An 18,798-nucleotide genomic window follows, 5' to 3' on the forward strand; every position below is an offset into this window, starting at 1 on the left:
GGTGAAACGCCAAAACGTGCAATCACCGTCACGTCCGATTGCAGAAAAAATCCACGTAAATTCACGCGTGAAATTTCTGAAAACTATTTGGAAATTCTTGTTTCTTTTTTCCATTATATTCAAGTTCTCTTGAAAAATGAATATAAATTGTCATTGTCCCATGACTTTCCTGTCAGAAGCCATTCTTTCACTGAACAAATTGGATACAGAATACATGTCCTCTTCGTACAATGATGACATTTATTTTTTGTTGCTGACAATGTTTCCCTGTATAAAAAGCAACCGAAATGGGGAGAAAGGGCCAGAGACCGGCCGCAAATGTGTTTTCATGTTTTTGTTGTTCATCTACCCTACTTTTTCTTTTTCAATATTCTCTCACACGACAGAGGCCACTCTCACAGGAGGGGTTTCCCGATCTCTTGGTCGGTTTGTATGTTGTTTTTTTGGTTTCTGGTCTCTGAGCTTTCGCTCTTATATAAGCTTCATCTTGAATACTGAAAAGGTTTTTTTAGACGTTATAGAATCTATTCGCACACGTTGTGGAACTCCATTTTCTAAATGTTCTAGTTCATTTCTCACCGTCTTTCATAAACTTCTGATTCCGTTTCCATCCTCAAACAATTTCTTCAATTTTGCTTTCTCCTCGTCGTTTTTTTCGCACTCTTAATTCTGTTTGTTTCCAGCATCCGTTTAATAAAACTCGCCTTCAAAGAGCTCTCAAAATGCCGATGCTGCCACATATGGTCAAATTGAGTGAGTTCCATTTCCAATTCCTCATTCTGTGTTGTATCAAATTACATAGTTTGCAGGAGTATCATACTTTCCTTTCATAAGAAGTTTTCGTTTCTTTTCAGCCGTTGACGATTCTACTCCCGGAGTGATGGCAGACGATCAATTAAAGCAATATAGAGATAGCCATAAAGTAAGTAATCGTTGTGTTGCTAATGTTAAAATTATTAATTCAGGAACCTCATGTTCTCACAACTTCAAATGGAGCTCCAATTTATACTAAAACCGCTGTAATGACTGCTGGAAAACGTGGACCAATGTTGATGCAAGATATAGTTTATATGGACGAAATGGCCCATTTCGATCGGGAACGTATCCCAGAACGCGTTGTTCATGCGAAAGGAGGAGGAGCTCATGGATACTTTGAAGTAACACATGACATCACAAAATACTGCAAAGCTGATATGTTCAGTGAAATTGGAAAAATGACACCGTTGCTCGCAAGATTCTCAACTGTTGGAGGAGAGAGTGGTTCTGCAGATACTGCCCGTGATCCACGTGGATTTGCAATCAAATTCTATACCGAAGAAGGAAATTGGGATTTGGTTGGAAACAACACTCCCATCTTTTTCATCCGGGATCCAATTCACTTTCCAAACTTTATTCACACTCAAAAAAGAAATCCGAGAACACATCTCAAGGATCGTAATGCAATGTATGATTTCTGGATCAACCGTCCTGAATCCATTCATCAAGTCATGTTTCTGTTTTCGGATCGCGGAACTCCAGACGGTTTCCGTCATATGAATGGATATGGTTCACATGCATTCAAGATGGTTAACAAGGAAGGAGAACCTATCTACTGTAAATTTCATTTCAAGGTATCAATTTTATGATAAAATCGTTTATTAAGTTGCAAGTTACAGCCCACACAAGGTGTCAAGAATCTGAGTTCTGCCGATGCTGATAGACTCGCTGGAGAAAACCCGGATTACGCTATCGAAGATTTGTTCAATGCCATTGAGAAGAAGGACTTCCCCGAGTGGAAGTTGTTTATTCAAGTAATGACATTCGAACAAGCTGAAAAGTGGGAGATGAATCCATTTGATGTTACCAAAGTTTGGCCACACGGTGACTATCCACTCATTGAAGTCGGAAAGATGGTTCTCAACAGGAATCCGAAAAACTATTTTGCTGAGGTAATGCCTAGTGCACTTAAATAATTATCAATTTTTTGTACTTTTCAGATTGAGCAATCTGCTTTCTGTCCAGCTCACGTCGTTCCTGGAATCGAATTTTCTCCAGATAAAATGCTCCAAGGTCGTCTGTTCTCATACACTGATACTCATTATCATCGTCTTGGTCCAAATTACATTCAACTTCCTGTCAATTGTCCATACCGTTCTCGTGCTCATAACACTCAACGCGATGGATTTATGACTATTGACAGTCAAGAAGATGCTCCAAACTATTTCCCAAATAGTTTCAATGGATATCGTACTCGCGATGATGTGAAAGAAACATCGTTTAGTTTGGTGGGAGACGTTGATCGCTACGAAACTAGAGACGAGCACAACTACGAGCAGCCACGTCAATTCTGGGAAAAAGTTCTCAAGGAAGACGAAAGAGATCGACTCGTGCAGAACTTCACCAGCTCATTGGCACCATGCTATGAGCAAATCCAGCAAGCAATGATCAAGATTTTCAGCAACGTACATCCCGATTTCGGAAACGCCGTTCGACATGCACTGTGCCAAAAGAAACAGTCATAAGTTTGTTTTTCAAATATGTATATACAGCCCGTCGTTTAATAAACTTGTTTTTCAAACAATTCAATTCGAAAAGAAGTGTGTGCTTGACCATACGAATGATAACATGTTTGCACGTTGCCGATTATAAATCAAAATGCGGCTCTTTTAGAAAGAAGAACCGGACAACGATCGATAAGAATAGAGAGGAAAAAAGAATATTTAGAAGCATCTTATCGTTGATCATAACCCATGCGACGTCATCATCTTTCGTACAGAGCATTCGGAAAATCAGTATAATAATAGCTCTGGTTTCAGACACAGACAGGTGTTGTTGATTTTCCGGTTATTGAAATCTCGTTCTGTTTTGAGATGAAGGATTCTACCTCTCTTCCGTTAACGAAAACTAAGTAGCCGAATACCGATGTTTAGAATAACCGTTTCAAATTTCTCTTCTGAATATTTTTCCTTTTTTTAAAATTATTCTCCTTGTTCGAAAAATAAGTTTCAATGTAGATTCTCGAAAAAAATAACTACGATTTTTCTCCAATCAATATGTAATCTTTGTCTTATTCCTGACATATTATCACTGACTATATCGTAGTCTTTTATGGTCAAATAGGAACAACATGTCCCCTCTTCTCTCTACTTCAAATGATAACGCTACAATCTTTCTTCTATCTTTTTCTCTCGACAACCATCACACCCATTCCTTCTTTCGAATTATTGTGGCATTCAAACTGTCTCGTGCTTTCTTTTTCATTTAACAAACAGTTTTTCTTTGGATTTCAGAGAACCATGCCAAACGATCCATCTGATAACCAATTGAAGAATTACAAGGCGACTTATCCAGTGAGTAAGGAATGGATTTGAGGGGCTCCTGAATGAGAAAACTTTCTCTAAAATGAGAGGAATTTTTCAGAAGCCGCAGGTGATTACCACTTCAAATGGAGCTCCAATCTACACTAAAACAGCCGTGTTGACAGCTGGTAGACGTGGACCAATGCTTATGCAAGATGTTGTATACATGGATGAAATGGCCCATTTCGACCGTGAACGTATTCCAGAACGTGTTGTTCATGCGAAAGGAGCTGGAGCTCATGGATACTTTGAAGTAACTTATGATATTTCAAAGTACTGCAAGGCTGATATCTTCAATAAAATTGGAAAGCAAACTCCACTTCTTATTCGTTTTTCAACTGTCGGAGGAGAGAGTGGTTCTGCTGATACTGCCCGTGATCCACGTGGATTTGCAATCAAGTTTTATACCGAAGAAGGAAATTGGGATTTGGTTGGAAACAACACTCCCATCTTTTTCATCCGTGATCCAATTCACTTCCCGAACTTCATTCACACTCAAAAGAGAAATCCTCAAACCCACTTGAAGGATGTAAATGCGATGTTCGATTTCTGGCTCCACAGACCAGAAGCTCTTCATCAAGTGATGTTTTTGTTCTCTGACAGAGGACTTCCAGATGGATACCGTCATATGAATGGATATGGATCTCATACATTCAAGATGGTTAATAAGGAAGGAAAACCAGTTTATTGCAAATTTCACTTCAAGGTACTAACTTGTTATTTTATGATAGTTGAATGAAAACAGAATTTCAGCCAACTCAAGGAGTGAAAAATCTCACTGTGGAACAAGCTGGACGTCTCGCTTCTGAAGATCCAGATTATTCGATTCGTGACTTATTCAATGCTATTGAGAAGGGAGACTTCCCAGTTTGGAAGATGTTCATCCAGGTCATGACATTCGAACAAGCCGAGAAATGGGAGTTCAATCCATTCGATGTTACCAAAGTCTGGCCACATGGAGACTATCCACTCATTGAAGTTGGAAAGATGGTTCTCAACAGAAATCCAAGAAACTATTTTGCCGAGGTGAAAAACCATTATCTGCCTAGACTGTCTTAATTGAAGTTTTTCAGGTTGAGCAATCTGCTTTCTGTCCAGCCCATATTGTCCCAGGAATTGAATTCTCTCCAGATAAAATGCTTCAAGGTCGTGTCTTCTCATACACTGACACTCATTTCCATCGCCTTGGTCCGAATTACATCCAACTTCCTGTCAATTGCCCATACCGGTCTCGTGCTCACAACACTCAACGAGATGGATCAATGGCTTACGACAATCAACAACATGCTCCAAACTATTTCCCGAATAGTTTCAACTATGGAAAGACACGTTCTGATGTCAAAGACACCGTCTTCCAAACCGTTGGGGATGTTGATCGTTATGAGACTGGAGACGATCACAACTATGAGCAACCACGTCAATTCTGGGAGAAAGTGTTGGACACTGGAGCACGCGAAAGAATGTGTCAGAACTTTGCAGGAGCACTCGGAGGATGTCATGACTTCATTGTTTCTGGAATGTTGGATCATTTCACTAAAGTTCATCCAGACTTTGGAGCTCGTGTCAAGGCAATCATTCAGTCTCAGACTCGTTCTCACATCTAAGAAATCTTTTTTTAAATTTGTTTTATTGTATAAATATGAATAGTCAATAAATAAACGATTATCATTATCATAGTATATCTAGAAATACCTCACAGCGGGTGCTTTGCTCTGAACTTATCAGCCAATCGTTGACCCAGAAGAGAATCGTGTTTCATCGTTTCTCTCTCAATTAACAGTTGTGGAGTCAAACTCCAGTTTTTGGGATCTTTACTCATTATACAAGACTGGATGAGTGTCTGAACAAACACATCTCTTTGAGCATGGGATCCTCCAATTTGAATAACTTTGTCTCGAATCGGAAACATCGTTTCAGCAGCTACATCATACTCGCATCGAGCATAATCCAACATTCCATCGTAGAGAGGCATTCCAATTTCCTTGCTGATTCTTGCATTGTCTTCCGATAAAAGCCTGAAAATTATTAATTACGCTATATTCGAATATATTCAACTCACGAAGAATACTTCTCCAGAGAGTCTCTCAAATTCTTCTCTGTTTCCAATTCATCCTGTCTATACAATGCAACTCCGAGATGAACATCATTGAATACAATTGCATGATTATCAATGAATTTTCCAAGATGTTCGATATTTGCCCATCTTTCTTTTCCAACATCAACTCCTTCTAATTCCAATCTCCAAAGCAGTGAACTTGCATCCACCATATCCAAAAGAGAGTTCGTTCTGTTGAATCTTTTCGCAATCTCTCTATCGAATATTCCCAATGCATCTTCATATTCTGCATATTCAATATGGAACAGAGCAGTATGCCAATAATTGTGAGTTGCAATCATCCAACCTTGCTGAAAAATACTTGAATACAACTGAAAATGAGTCTGAACTAACCCTCCAATCATCTTCTGTTCTATACATGAACTCTTTTCCTTCTTTATGTCTTCCATTCATTTCAAGTACGTGAGCTTTCGCATGAGATGCCCAACAATCAAATCTATTCAGATTCAATGCTTGATCTGCTTCTTTCTCTGCGTCTCCATACAGACCACACTCCTCCAGACCGAATGCGTACATTCCATGCAAATAACTGAAGTTTTCATATTTTCAAACTCTTAAACACAAACTTTGTATTTACCTATAACATGGCAAATCGTGACTCCATTTGTTTATAACTTTCTCGATTGCATTCTTCTTTCCCTTACAATTTCCATTGAAAAAGTGAGCATCGTGAGAGAATTTGACAGCAATCAAATCAGTTGGATATTCATCCATAATACTATCCCATTCATCTGCTGCTTCGTGATGTTTTCTGTATGAAAAAATTGAAAAACTGTAACTCAAGAACTAGAACTAACCCTCTTCCCCACAAAACAGCAGCTTTCACGTGTCGTTTTTCTCGCTGGTTTCCATATTTTTCAGCATCAGATTCAAGTTGTGTCATTGTTTTAGCAAATACCGGATCTCTGGCAGCCGACTCTGTGCCTAGACCAGCTAATCCGACAAAGAATGCTCGGGCCATGACTGAAATTGGGAAAGGTTGTTCATTCTCGAAACAAAACGTCAATAACTTCAAAATCTAGGACACAACTATCAATGTTCTGTTCTAACCATTCCGAAATTATAAAATATCTATAAGATTAAATTCTTTAAACTCACTTGCACCAGGATCGGAAGCTGTCAACCTGACCAAAGTCTCATGAAATCCTCCCAAACTGACACAATCTGACCATGAAACCAACTGTCGAATCGATGCATCCAATAGTTTCGCATTTTCATCACTTGTCGTGGATAACTCCAATCCAGCCGACTTCCAACCTTCACAATTTCGTAAATGATCTGCACACCATTCTGCCATTTTCTGAAAAAAAAAGATAAATAGAATCAAGAATGGGCGGAGAACTGATAAAATACGAGTATATTTAAGAGAATCATTCACAGTTAGATGATGAAAATAATCAGGGAAATCGGGTGAACCGAGGAAAAAAATAGAAAAAGAAGGAGGAAAAGAAGATGGAAAATTGGAAGTAGAAAGAAGATCAGCTTCATATCAAATGTGATACAAATGGCCGTCAGACTTTCGACGAATACACTTTCTCAAAAATATGTTCTAAATATGGCACGCCAATGGTCGTGTTTTTTCTAAAAAAAAAAAAAAGAAAGTGAAAACAAGTAGAAAGTAAAGAGACAACAGATAGATAGTGCGTGAAAAAGAGATAGGATAGAGAAAGAAGAGAACAAACAACCAGCACGTGGGGTCTTATAGATCTGCACGTTCACTTGTGAGGATGAAAAAAAAAGGAACTTTCATGCAAAAAAGAAAATGAATGAGGAATGAAAGTGTAGCTGATGTCTATAGCAGAGAGCAGGCAAATTGTGCAAAAATGATAATAGATAACACCCGGAAATATGTGATTTTTGATGGTGATTCATGAGAAATTGGAAGCAAAAATAAAGAGTGTGAGAAGTTGAAACGAGATTTAAATCTTCTGTAATTTTCAGTGAAAACCGAAGAGAACACATTGGAAATCGAAAATTAATTTGTTTTGGTATAATTCTGAATAATTAAAGTTACACACTTTACTCCGTCTGAAATATTAAATGAAAATTAGATTAATTTTTCAGAAAGAAACTAGAAGATTGGAGATCATGAAAGTGTTCTAGCAATTATTGATCACGCTTTCCCTTTTCTTCTGCCCGATATTCACCTGTCCCATGTTTTCAATTCTTTTTCTTTTTTTCATTTCTTTACTCATTGATTCGATATATGCCAACAGTTATCCAATCCACTAGTTGCGGAAACATTTCATATCTTGCAAGTGTAAATTTTCTAGAAACTGGTTGTCACATCGGTTCGATATTGATGCTTTCTCTATCAACATATACTCTTTTTCTTATAATGACTAAAAGTCCGGTAGCTATGAAATCAAGTGTTCCTTACATGATAAATCTACATATTTGGACGATGTTTTGTGATTTTACTTGGGCGGTTCTGATACTTCCCATGTTCTTTATGCCAGTTATTGCTGCTCATGCTTCTGGTTTATTGTTATATAACGCATTCTCTGTAAGACTCGAGTATAGTCACTGTAGGTAGGGGCGTAGGGCGGCTAAGTTAGCTACAGCTTTGAAACTTTTAAAGAACGTATATGAGGACATGTGCAACACATATGCACAATATTGGGTCGCAGCTCCGGGTTACTGTAGTACGGTAGGTGCTCATAGGTCAAAAAATGAACTTTTTGAGAATTGATCGGGAGAAGCTGAAATTTTTAGTATATATTGTATAAGAATAGAGTATTCATTTCACAAAGTTTCAAATTTTTTCAAACATTTTTAACCGAGTTATGGTCAAAAAATACACTTTTTTGACCGATTTTTTGAGAAAATCAAAAATTAGGATTCTTAATCGGAATTTCCCCATTCCAAAACTATTATTTTAACATTTTTTATAATTTTTCCTATCAATTAAAAAAAATTTGGTCAAAAACAATCTCTGGTAAGGGGGTGAAATTTGATCTAGAAAAAATCAAAAATATTTTTTTTTTGAGATTTTTGAAATTTTGTTTCAGAAATGCATTTTCCGTGTCATTTCCAACATTTTTTGTATTAACACTTAATGTTTATCTTTTCATCATCAGTTTTAAATCTTGATTTTAGTGCAAATCTTCATTTCAGTGGCGGGTGAATTCCAGGTGTCGCAGAAGAGCGTCGTACAAGAAATAAGTGTTTTTTACAAATATTTATATATTTAGGCAAAGTTTGACAGTTAATTATTCACTGTAATAGACAACTGGTCGTGTTATTCATTGACAGAATCGTACATAAATTTTACCAACATCTCACATGAGAATTTCAAGCGTTGGGAACCGCAGATCTTGGTGTTATATTTTGTACAAAACAGTATTTGGTCTCACTGAAAAAAAAACATCAAAGATGTGGCGCCGTTCTCCCAAGTTTTGCTGAAAAAATCAATTTTTCGTTTTTTTTTAAATTTTTGTCGACTCATTTTTGGCTCTTCATAACTTTTCACATTTTCCATATTTTTAGAAGATCATTTTTGCAAATGATAGCTAAATACATTTTCTTTATATTTGCTCATTGAGTTATAAAGCTACTACCTCATCTGAATAAGATATATTAGGAGATATCTCAACTTTGGAAAACGTTCTGAAGAGACCTAGTCCATTTGTTAGTTTGACGGATAATGCAAGTTTACACTCTCGAATGTAGATCAAACCAAATAATGAGATTTTTTTCAAATTTTAAAATCATTTACAGGTTATTCAAGTATCCCTACCCCTACCGCTACTCTATAACCAATTTTTTTAAAACTTTTCGTTTCCAGGTCACGTGATGGGAAAAATAACACAGTGTCATGGTTTCTATTTTATCCTAGAGCACTTTTTATGTTGACACCCTTTTCTGAAAAAAAGACCCATATCAGAATTTTGAAAAAAAAGATGGTGGAACGATACTTTTGTGGTGTAGTGTATATGTAAGCTAGGAATACTTGAATAACCTGTAAATGATTTTAAAATTTGAAAAAAATCTCATTATTTGGTTTGATCTACATTCGAGAGTGTAAACTTGCATTATCCGTCAAACTAACAAATGGACTAGGTCTCTTCAGAACGTTTTCCAAAGTTGAGATATCTCCTAATATATCTTATTCAGATGAGGTAGTAGCTTTATAACTCAATGAGCAAATATAAAGAAAATGTATTTAGCTATCATTTGCAAAAATGATCTTCTAAAAATATGGAAAATGTGAAAAGTTATGAAGAGCCAAAAATGAGTCGACAAAAATTTTTAAAAAAAAACGAAAAATTGATTTTTTCAGCAAAACTTGGGAGAACGGCGCCACATCTTTGATGTTTTTTTTTCAGTGAGACCAAATACTGTTTTGTACAAAATAAAACACCAAGATCTGCGGTTCCCAACGCTTGAAATTCTCATGTGAGATGTTGGTAAAATTTATGTACGATTCTGTCAATGAATAACACGACCAGTTGTCTATTACAGTGAATAATTAACTGTCAAACTTTGCCTAAATATATAAATATTTGTAAAAAACACTTATTTCTTGTACGACGCTCTTCTGCGACACCTGGAATTCACCCGCCACTGAAATGAAGATTTGCACTAAAATCAAGATTTAAAACTGATGATGAAAAGATAAACATTAAGTGTTAATACAAAAAATGTTGGAAATGACACGGAAAATGCATTTCTGAAACAAAATTTCAAAAATCTCGAAAAAAAATATTTTTAATTTTTTCTAGATCAAATTTCACCCCCTTACCAGAGATTGTTTTTGACCAAATTTTTTTTAATTGATAGGAAAAATTATAAAAAATGTTAAAATAATAGTTTTGGAATGGGGAAATTCCGATTAAGAATCCTAATTTTTGATTTTCTCAAAAAATCGGTCAAAAAAGTGTATTTTTTGACCATAACTCGGTTAAAAATGTTTGAAAAAATTTGAAACTTTGTGAAATGAATACTCTATTCTTATACAATATATACTAAAAATTTCAGCTTCTCCCGATCAATTCTCAAAAAGTTCATTTTTTGACCTATGAGCACCTACCGTACTACAGTAACCCGGAGCTGCGACCCAATATTGTGCATATGTGTTACCGAAGACTCAGAGTACATGTTTATATAACAAACTTTGCCTAGTACCTCTGTTGCTCGAGTCTTACAGAGAACACGTTATATTTCACTGAAAATCGAATACTTCTTGTATGGATTCGATTTGCAACTTTAGGAGGTCTGGATGATGATGTTTGAAAATTCCATTGAACAAGCGTCTTGCATTAGATAACTACACGATTCCGCTAAAACGATCGTACAGAAAGATTTGATGAAACGTAAAGTGCCAGTTGTTTTTTTTTTCATGAAAATCACGTCAATACTCTAGATTCTTTCTGAATTTATAAATCTCAACTTTCAGTTTCACATGAAGTAACTATAAAATACATCAATTAAATAATGACGATTATCAAGGAAATAACATGGAAACAACTAGAATGTGAAATGTGATAATTCGAAGTCCAAGTTTCAGGAATGGCGGCCTCTATTATATCTTTATTCGAACATCGTCATCGAGCGATAGTAACTAATAGTCATTTTGTATTGAAACATGATTATTTTCGTCGAGGTCTTCTCACGTTCATGTATTTCGGTCATATTAATTTTGGGATTCCTGAAATTTTAACAGCTCCACAGGATCAAGATGCTGCAAAACAGAAAATGAAGGAGAAGTATCCGTGTCTTCCACCCGTATTCATGGAACGAGTGTCTCATGTGATCCAGATGGATGCATCACTTTTCAATCCTCATATGTATTTAATATGTCTTTATTTAGCAATTATATTCTCATTTTTCTGTTCTCATATTATATGGAATCTACTGCCACGTAACAATCCGTCAATGTCATCAAATACCAGAAAAATGATGAGAAGTTTCTTTATTTCAATGTGTATCCAAGTAGCAATACCAGCTTTTGTTGTGTATCTTCCTAATCTTTATTGGAATATTTCTATTACATTTGACTTTTATTCACAAGGTTTCCCGCAAACTGAACGCACGATCAATGATTTCTCATTTTCAGAATTCAATAATTTCAGTATAATACTGTTTACATTACATGGAACATCTTCTTCCGTCGCCACAATATTCATTTATTCCCCTTATCGAAATTACACAAAAGACTTAGTTGTACATAGTAATCTGAATTCTTCTGATGCTTCAACGATAGTTAAAATGAAGTGTTTTCAGAAATCTTGTGTCGACCTCAATTCGTTCAAATGCAATCAGTCGTCAGTGTCTCTGGTCGAAGTCTTGGAAGAAGAAGAGCACCTGTCTGATAGAATATTCATAAACTAGAAGATACAAGAGTAATTCCAATAAATATCTAGTTTCACAGAAAACTAAACAACACTCAATATTATAAATTGTAGTCAAAGGTTTTGCTGATTTCTATAGCCTACCTATTTTCACCTTTTACTGAAAACTACATAAAAATTTCAGCTGTCATCCGTCATTGCTCTTTTACCCTTTCTTTACTTATGAACAATACCCCTATTTCTTCATCCCTTTGCCCTCATAATTCTTCATATATAGCTTCTGTTGAATTTCTGGAAACTGGTTGTCATGTTGGATCTATTTTCATGATTACTCTATCCTCATATAGTTTATTTTTAATTGCGAAGAAGTCTCCAACTTCTATGAAATCAAGTGTTCCTTACATGATTAATTTGCATGTTTGGACAATGTTTTGTGATTCGACATGGGCGGTTCTTGTGCTTCCGATGTTTTTCATGCCTGTTATTGCTGCTCACAGTTCTGGAATTTTACTCTTGATCACTGAAAATCAAAGTGTTCTACTCTGGTTATCGTTTGCTTCACTAGGAGGTTCCAAACCTTTCTTTTATTTTCATTGAAAACTCATTTCAGGGATGTGTGCAGCAGTAGTAAACCTATTCGAAAGTCGTCATCACGTAATAATTACAAATAGTTGGTTTGTTATGAGAAGGGAACCAACTCGTTATATATTTTATTCAATTCTTTATGTTCTTCTCGTGAATTTTGGGATGCCAGAAATTTTGACAGTTCCAGAAGATCAAGAGACGGCGAAACTGGATGCATTCCGTAAATACCCTTGTATTCCAGTTATATTGTTTGATAAAATGTCACGAATTATACAAAAAGATGCAAGTCTTTTCAACCCACATATGTATTTGACCTGTTTCTCATTGGGTGGTTTGGTATTATTTTATTGTATTCATATCATGTGGAATCTATTGCCACGTAACAACCCATCAATGTCCACTGGAACTCGAAAAATGTTAAAAAGTTTCTTTATTTCGATGTGTATTCAGGTGGCGATTCCTGTCATTGTCATTTATCTTCCGAATATTTATTGGAATGTTTCAATCACATTTGACTTCTATTCACAAGGTTTTTTGAAACTATGATTTTCCATAATCTCTAATTTCAGAGTTTAATAATATTAGTATCGTTTTATTTACTCTTCATGGAACTTCTTCATCGATCGCAACTATTTTCATTTATAGTCCTTATCGCAAGTTTACAAAAGAATTGGTTCTTTATGGTACGAGACTCAAATCTCTATTTTTCTAACTTTGAATTTGAGGTATTCTCCGATTACCTGCTCCCAGAATAACCACTGCAGTTGTTAGTATTTCAGTGAGAAGTGGTGGGAGGAACGTAATAAATTGACTCACGCAACCTGTAGCTTTAAATATCACTTCGCTTTCTTTGATGTTTCCGTTGTTTGAAATAAACTTTTTGAATTTACCTTGAAAATACAGATGATCTTGAAATTAAGTTTTCTGATAGCGAGTGCGAGAGTACCGTAAAAAATTTAGAATTTACTTCAGATTCTTAACGCATAGGGAACCAAGTTCGAACAAAGAATTGAATAAGCAAAATGAGTATTACAGGCGTATAGCACAAGAAGTTAAAAAAAACGGTTAAAATTTTTAAAGTGGTGATCAATTCAGTTTACAGACATGGAGCAATAATAGTGGCCAAATTAGTTGAGAACCTCTTTGGCGTTCAAAACGCCGAGAACGGTTCCCTTATTGTATTGAACAATATTGTCGGCAATTTCCGAGGCGACGCGGAGTTGAGCGTCGATTGTAGAGGCTCCAAGATGTGGCGTAGCAATGACGAGAGGGTGATCGATAAACTCTCTGAAGGTTGGTGGTTCTGGCTCGAAGACGTCAAAGGCGGCTCCCTTAGCGTGACCAGCATTGAGAGAATCCACAAGATCTTGTTCATTGACGATTCCTCCACGAGCCACATTGACAATACGGACTCCTTTCTTGCATTGGGCGAGAGCTGAAAGTTGTGACATAATTAAAAACTTCATTACCATAAACTACAACTCACTCTCTTTGTTGATCAAGTTCTCCGTCTGCTTGATGAGGGGAACGTGAACAGTGATGTAGTCGGCTTGTGGCCAAATTTGATCAAGTGCGAGCAGTTCAATGTTCTTCGCTGCTGCCTGCTCCTTGGTGACCATTGGATCGTATCCGATTACTCTCATTCCGAAGGCTTGAAGTCGGAGAGCGACTTCAGATCCAATACGACCGAGTCCGAGCACAGCGAGAGTGCGACCGTAAACTTCCTCTCCCATGAAGTCCTTGCGAGCCCATTTTCCAGCTTTCATCGAAGCAGCGGCCTGTGGAACGTGACGAGAAAGGGACAGAATAAGGGTACATGTTAGTTCAGCAGCAGAGCGGGAGTTGGCTTCTGAAAATAAGTAAATTTTAATAATACAAAGTTCAACATTTGAAAAACAGCGTTTGTTCGGGAAATACCTAGTGACAGAGAACAAAAACGAAAGTTTTTTAATCATGAATGTCAAACACTCTCCTTGAAAGTAAAAATCAAAACACTCACGTGGTGTATTCATCACAAGAATCTTGTTGGCGGTGGCGGCCGGTACATCGATGTTGTCGACACCAGTTCCCGCTCTTCCGACGAGTTTCAGCTTTCCAGCTGAAGCGGCCAATAACTCAGCGGTGATCTTCGTGGCACTTCGGACGATAACGGCATCATGTTGAGGGAGAGACTCGAGAAGCTGATCCTTGGTTTGCTTCGTCTTGACCGTCACCTCAATTCCATTTTGCTTCAAAATATCGGCACACTCTTGCTCGATGTCATCAGCGATGAGAACCTTACTAATCGGAGAGCTCATTCTGTAAAATTAACTTGAAAATTGTACGAACAACACGGAAACAGGTTAAGAGAAAAGACGAATTGAAATTTACAAAAAATCAAAATTTTTAAATTTAAACATCAGAAGAAGACAAGTCAATCTGTTAGGAAAAATCGTTGTTCTGGTAACCAAATTCGTCAAACTCTGGCCTTTTATACCAGAATTATTTAGAAAGTGATGTAATCTGCGCGTGAACCTATTCGTGCACCCGCCTCTCTAGCCATATTTAGACTGTAAAAGTCACGTAGACAGTAAAAAGATGATTGTTCCATTACGAGATAAGATACAATAAATGGTGGATAGAAAGATTTACAGAAGCGATAGGATCGATTGTGGTGAGGCCATCATACAAAAGACTGCAAACAATCCACATATACAGTGAAATATGGGCTGATCGGGAGGCTTGATAGCAAGTTTTGAGAGGGAAATGAAGAACAGGAAACGATGAAGCGAGGGTAGGTCAAAATTTCGGTTATCAGTTACGTAGGAGTGGTCATTGAAATCAGAGAACACACAACAGGCATGCAGTTATGAGCATAAACGTATGGTTTATGATGTGTTTTCAACAAGATTCATAAAAGGAAGACTATCGTTTTCTTATAGAAGTGTAAAACAAGAAAACTGAGAAACCAGACATGAAAACAACACAAGAAGTGAGACAACGAGTTTGGTCAGCAAACCGAGGAAAGAGAAGGAGAAGGAACGTAAAAACGTAGAAGGAAAAGATGAGCGAGAAAACTGAAAGAGAATTAGAGTGAGAAACAAAAGGCACGAGAGGAATAAAAATGGGTGCAAAACGGGTGAAAGTAGAAAGAAAATGAGAAAAATTTGACAGTCGATGTTTGGATGACATTTCGAAATTTCAATTTTTGTTTTCGAGCATTGAAACAGAACTTTGAATTGAAGGAAAAATCAAAAGAAACAACTTTTCATGATAATATGCAGTGCGATAGCAGAAGCGTCGCGGGAGACAGACCATGATTACGGGTATGCGCCTTTAAAACTACTGTGGATTCGTTTCAGAAACCCACTTCTATCCAGATATGACTTGAAATATATAATTGAAAAACATTATTCATACAGTTTCCAAATTGATAGCTTCTTACAGCCTGAATAAACCATTATTCTAAAAATTTAAATTATTCTTAGTTGGAATATTCAATCCAATTTGTTGTCTTGGAATAATATGATGACTTTACATGCGTATAGATACACAAATCTATGCTTAATCAATTAAAAAGGTCACACAAGAAATGGTACAGAGCATCCTCCAAATGCTTTCCTTAGGAGAAACTGGAATTTTGCAGACCTTTCTTGCTGTTAAAAAAAGTGAAGGTAGTAAAAAATTTATTGTGGCTGGATGCTAATTACCGCCACATTCCCACAGATAACAATGGAATATATTAATTGTATCTGCATACAATTGCCACATTCGTCGGATATAACACAGGCAGGATGATAATTCAAGAGTTCTTTCAGTGAAGTTTAATAATTGTGAATTTAAATGAAGATATTGTTCGAGATGGGAAAAGGGAACTCGGCCTCTCGTAACTCCATTCGGTTGCGACTAAATGTCTCAGTAAATATTCAGAATCAAAAACTGGTTCCTTAACTGTATCATGCTGGACAAGATCCCTAAAACAAAGCTATGTTTTTTTTTTCTCAGAACAGTACTGAGCATAATTTTTTATTCTTCAGGATTCTGTTAATCTGAAGGACAAAACAAATAGGCGAACATTGATTGTATGGATAAGTATCAATCAATTTCAGCAACTCTGCTAGTCATCAAAAGATGTTCTCATGAACAAGATTCTCCCTTTTTCTAAATTTCTATTCCGATATATTCTGACCACTTTTTCGAGAGATAACACGTGTCCAAAAGTCGGGTTCAATATAATTTGAACCCAATTTTTCTCGCATCTTTCTTCTGTTCTTATGATCTTTCAAAACCCTGCATCAGCAATAGAAAACTATGCATTTTCATAAATGATCGTTCTTTTATCCGTTCATTCCGTTCACTCTGCGGGGTCTCTTCACTTCTATCTCACGTTTCTGATGACAGTTTTATGCCTATTTTCGTACTGATTTTTAGATAATGTTGGGTGTGTATTGTGATTTCAAGAAATGCATCAACTGATGGATGATCTTCTCTGTATACTGTATTTAAAAGATGGTTTCATCAACAGAGAAACTGACGACGTGGTCTCTGTGCTCTTTGCTTTGCCTTAATGAAAGAAATGAGAAATGTGTTGGGAGACTTTCAGTTTGAATGCACAAAGGCCTTCTTCAAAATTCTCGAGTAACTTCCGAAAACGTTTCCTAACCTAGCTTCATCCAATACTTTTCCATAAATCTGATTTGATCATTCATCGCTTAGAATTTCATTTGTTCTCAAACTGTCACTAGCCTACTGGACTAGTTTTTCACTGTTCATAGACTAACATTCCGACTAATACTGTATATTGTTCAGGATGTCTTCTCTCTCTCGTTTTGAAATTGTAGTTTTATATTGGGTTACTGTAGTTTTGATATACCTTTTTCGATATACGAAAGTTCTGAAACACACGTTTCTAACTTATGGTCATTGTTAGAGGATTAAGCTGGAAATGAGTTATTGAACAATTTCTTCTAAATTTTTCTGAGAAATTACGCTTTCTTTGTTTCAGAAACCGCACAGGATCCATACTTTGTTCTAAAAACCTGCCCCCAAAATATCCGAGCAGTCTCTGATTACAGTAATCCAGTTGGCTCCCTGAACACAGTTCATTTCAAAGATCATTTATTTCATTTTTGATGAAACTATTTATCTGTGAACCATCTCTCTTTTCTCTTCCTTTTCTGATATCTTTATTTTCGTACTGGGCGAAAATATCTTCTTTTTCTTCTTCCCTTTTCTTCTATTTTTTATTTTCCCACATTCCACAATATTCTCATGAATTCCAACACTCCAGACAATATACTGGAGTTCACGTGAACTATATCTCATATCTGATCAGAGATTTCTCAAAATAGAAACAATCAACCACCCAGTGAATACCAAAATAGCCGATCACGTCTTCTATTTCGATACTTGATCGAAGAAAAAACGAAGAAAAATGATAAGAAAATGATACTGTCATCACGTGAAATAGTAGCCGTTCGTTCAGATTTTCTGTCTGTTTCGAAAATAAGAAAGAGTGTAATAATTGAGTACCAGTGGTCATTTTATCAAGTTACTCATTTTGAAATGATCAGAAAATATTACGGTAGATATTGTGATAAGGGAAAGTTGTTTATATCTCATTTCAAGGTTGATCTGATATGTAAATGAGATAGGAATCGAATGACAACCGGTTCTCCACATTTTCAGACTGTAACTTGTCCTCAAAATATCAATTGTACTATTATCTTTTATCACCAAAAAGTCAATTGACCTACCAGAAGAAGGCGAGAATTCATTATTTCGTGACGTCTTCAGACTGATCTTTTTATCAAAATTAGCAAGGTGCAGAAAACGATTAACTCAACACGTAGCACCAATAGACTACTGTACTTTTGGAAATCTTTCGAAATGCCGGGGAGTTGCAAATTAATACATAAAATGACGCGATATTGTTGTTTTGTTGGGCAAATGAGAGAAATGTTTCTTGTTTGATTACAAAGTACCTGATCATTAAATTGGCTTTTGTTTCCTTATGAAAAAGAGAAAAATCATATGATATCATTTAGCTGGAAATGACAGAATGACATACAAAATGAACGTATGTTTTCGATTCTTGAGAATGACAAGCTTGTCTTAAAGGGAATTGAATCCCACTCACTCACTCAAAATGAAATTGAAGTGAAATGTCTAGATCATGATCTTAAAAAAACGTAAAAGAAGATTCTCGTTTTCAGGAAGTCTTCAGAAAACATGTAGGCGGATCTCCTCTCCCGAAAGAGTAATCTTCAATCGTTGAGCAATGATTTTAATTCTACCTTTAATCTGCCTTTAATCTGGTTGCAAACGTGATTCTTGAGCCATGACATCTAGCCTGATGCTGGAAGTGTTCACGAGACTACTGTAGTTTTACTTCCTCGTTACTTGGAAAAACACGCGAAGATGAAGAATGCAGTCCGGATTACTGTAGAGTAAGACGAAAACAACATTTTCAATCCAAAATCAGCAG

The 18,798-nt window shown here is 36.3% G+C and overlaps 5 protein-coding genes across 5 annotated transcripts; 3 read left to right on the forward strand and 2 right to left on the reverse strand.

Moving 5' to 3' along the window:
* Window positions 1–722: 722 nt before the first annotated feature.
* On the forward strand, window positions 723–2,501 carry GCK72_005802 (uncharacterized protein; the record flags this gene model as incomplete). Its single annotated transcript, XM_053725346.1, has 5 exons — window positions 723–753; window positions 855–922; window positions 966–1,610; window positions 1,656–1,928; window positions 1,977–2,501. The coding sequence occupies 5 exons, from the start codon at window positions 723–725 to the stop codon at window positions 2,499–2,501; spliced, it is 1,542 nt and encodes a 513-aa protein (XP_053589540.1).
* Window positions 2,502–3,275: 774 nt separating this feature from the next.
* GCK72_005803 (uncharacterized protein) lies at window positions 3,276–4,942 on the forward strand (the record flags this gene model as incomplete). The annotated part of the gene is made up of 4 exons (XM_053725347.1): window positions 3,276–3,329; window positions 3,400–4,044; window positions 4,092–4,364; window positions 4,412–4,942. The coding sequence occupies 4 exons, from the start codon at window positions 3,276–3,278 to the stop codon at window positions 4,940–4,942; spliced, it is 1,503 nt and encodes a 500-aa protein (XP_053589541.1).
* An 89-nt stretch (window positions 4,943–5,031) lies between these two features.
* GCK72_005804 (uncharacterized protein) lies at window positions 5,032–6,751 on the reverse strand (the record flags this gene model as incomplete). Its single annotated transcript, XM_003102475.2, has 6 exons — window positions 5,032–5,353; window positions 5,398–5,744; window positions 5,788–5,983; window positions 6,032–6,205; window positions 6,252–6,417; window positions 6,553–6,751. The coding sequence occupies 6 exons, from the start codon at window positions 6,749–6,751 to the stop codon at window positions 5,032–5,034; spliced, it is 1,404 nt and encodes a 467-aa protein (XP_003102523.2).
* A 5,743-nt stretch (window positions 6,752–12,494) lies between these two features.
* Window positions 12,495–13,771, forward strand: GCK72_005805 (uncharacterized protein; the record flags this gene model as incomplete). Its single annotated transcript, XM_053725348.1, has 2 exons — window positions 12,495–12,580; window positions 13,435–13,771. 2 exons carry the CDS (start codon window positions 12,495–12,497, stop codon window positions 13,769–13,771), a joined length of 423 nt encoding a protein of 140 aa, XP_053589542.1.
* On the reverse strand, window positions 13,460–14,629 carry GCK72_005806 (uncharacterized protein; the record flags this gene model as incomplete). The annotated part of the gene is made up of 3 exons (XM_003102379.2): window positions 13,460–13,767; window positions 13,819–14,181; window positions 14,332–14,629. 3 exons carry the CDS (start codon window positions 14,627–14,629, stop codon window positions 13,460–13,462), a joined length of 969 nt encoding a protein of 322 aa, XP_003102427.2.
* Window positions 14,630–18,798: the final 4,169 nt, after the last annotated feature.

Source organism: Caenorhabditis remanei, chromosome II, assembly GCF_010183535.1.
Source record: "Caenorhabditis remanei strain PX506 chromosome II, whole genome shotgun sequence".
Taxonomy (NCBI): Eukaryota; Metazoa; Nematoda; class Chromadorea; order Rhabditida; family Rhabditidae; genus Caenorhabditis; species Caenorhabditis remanei.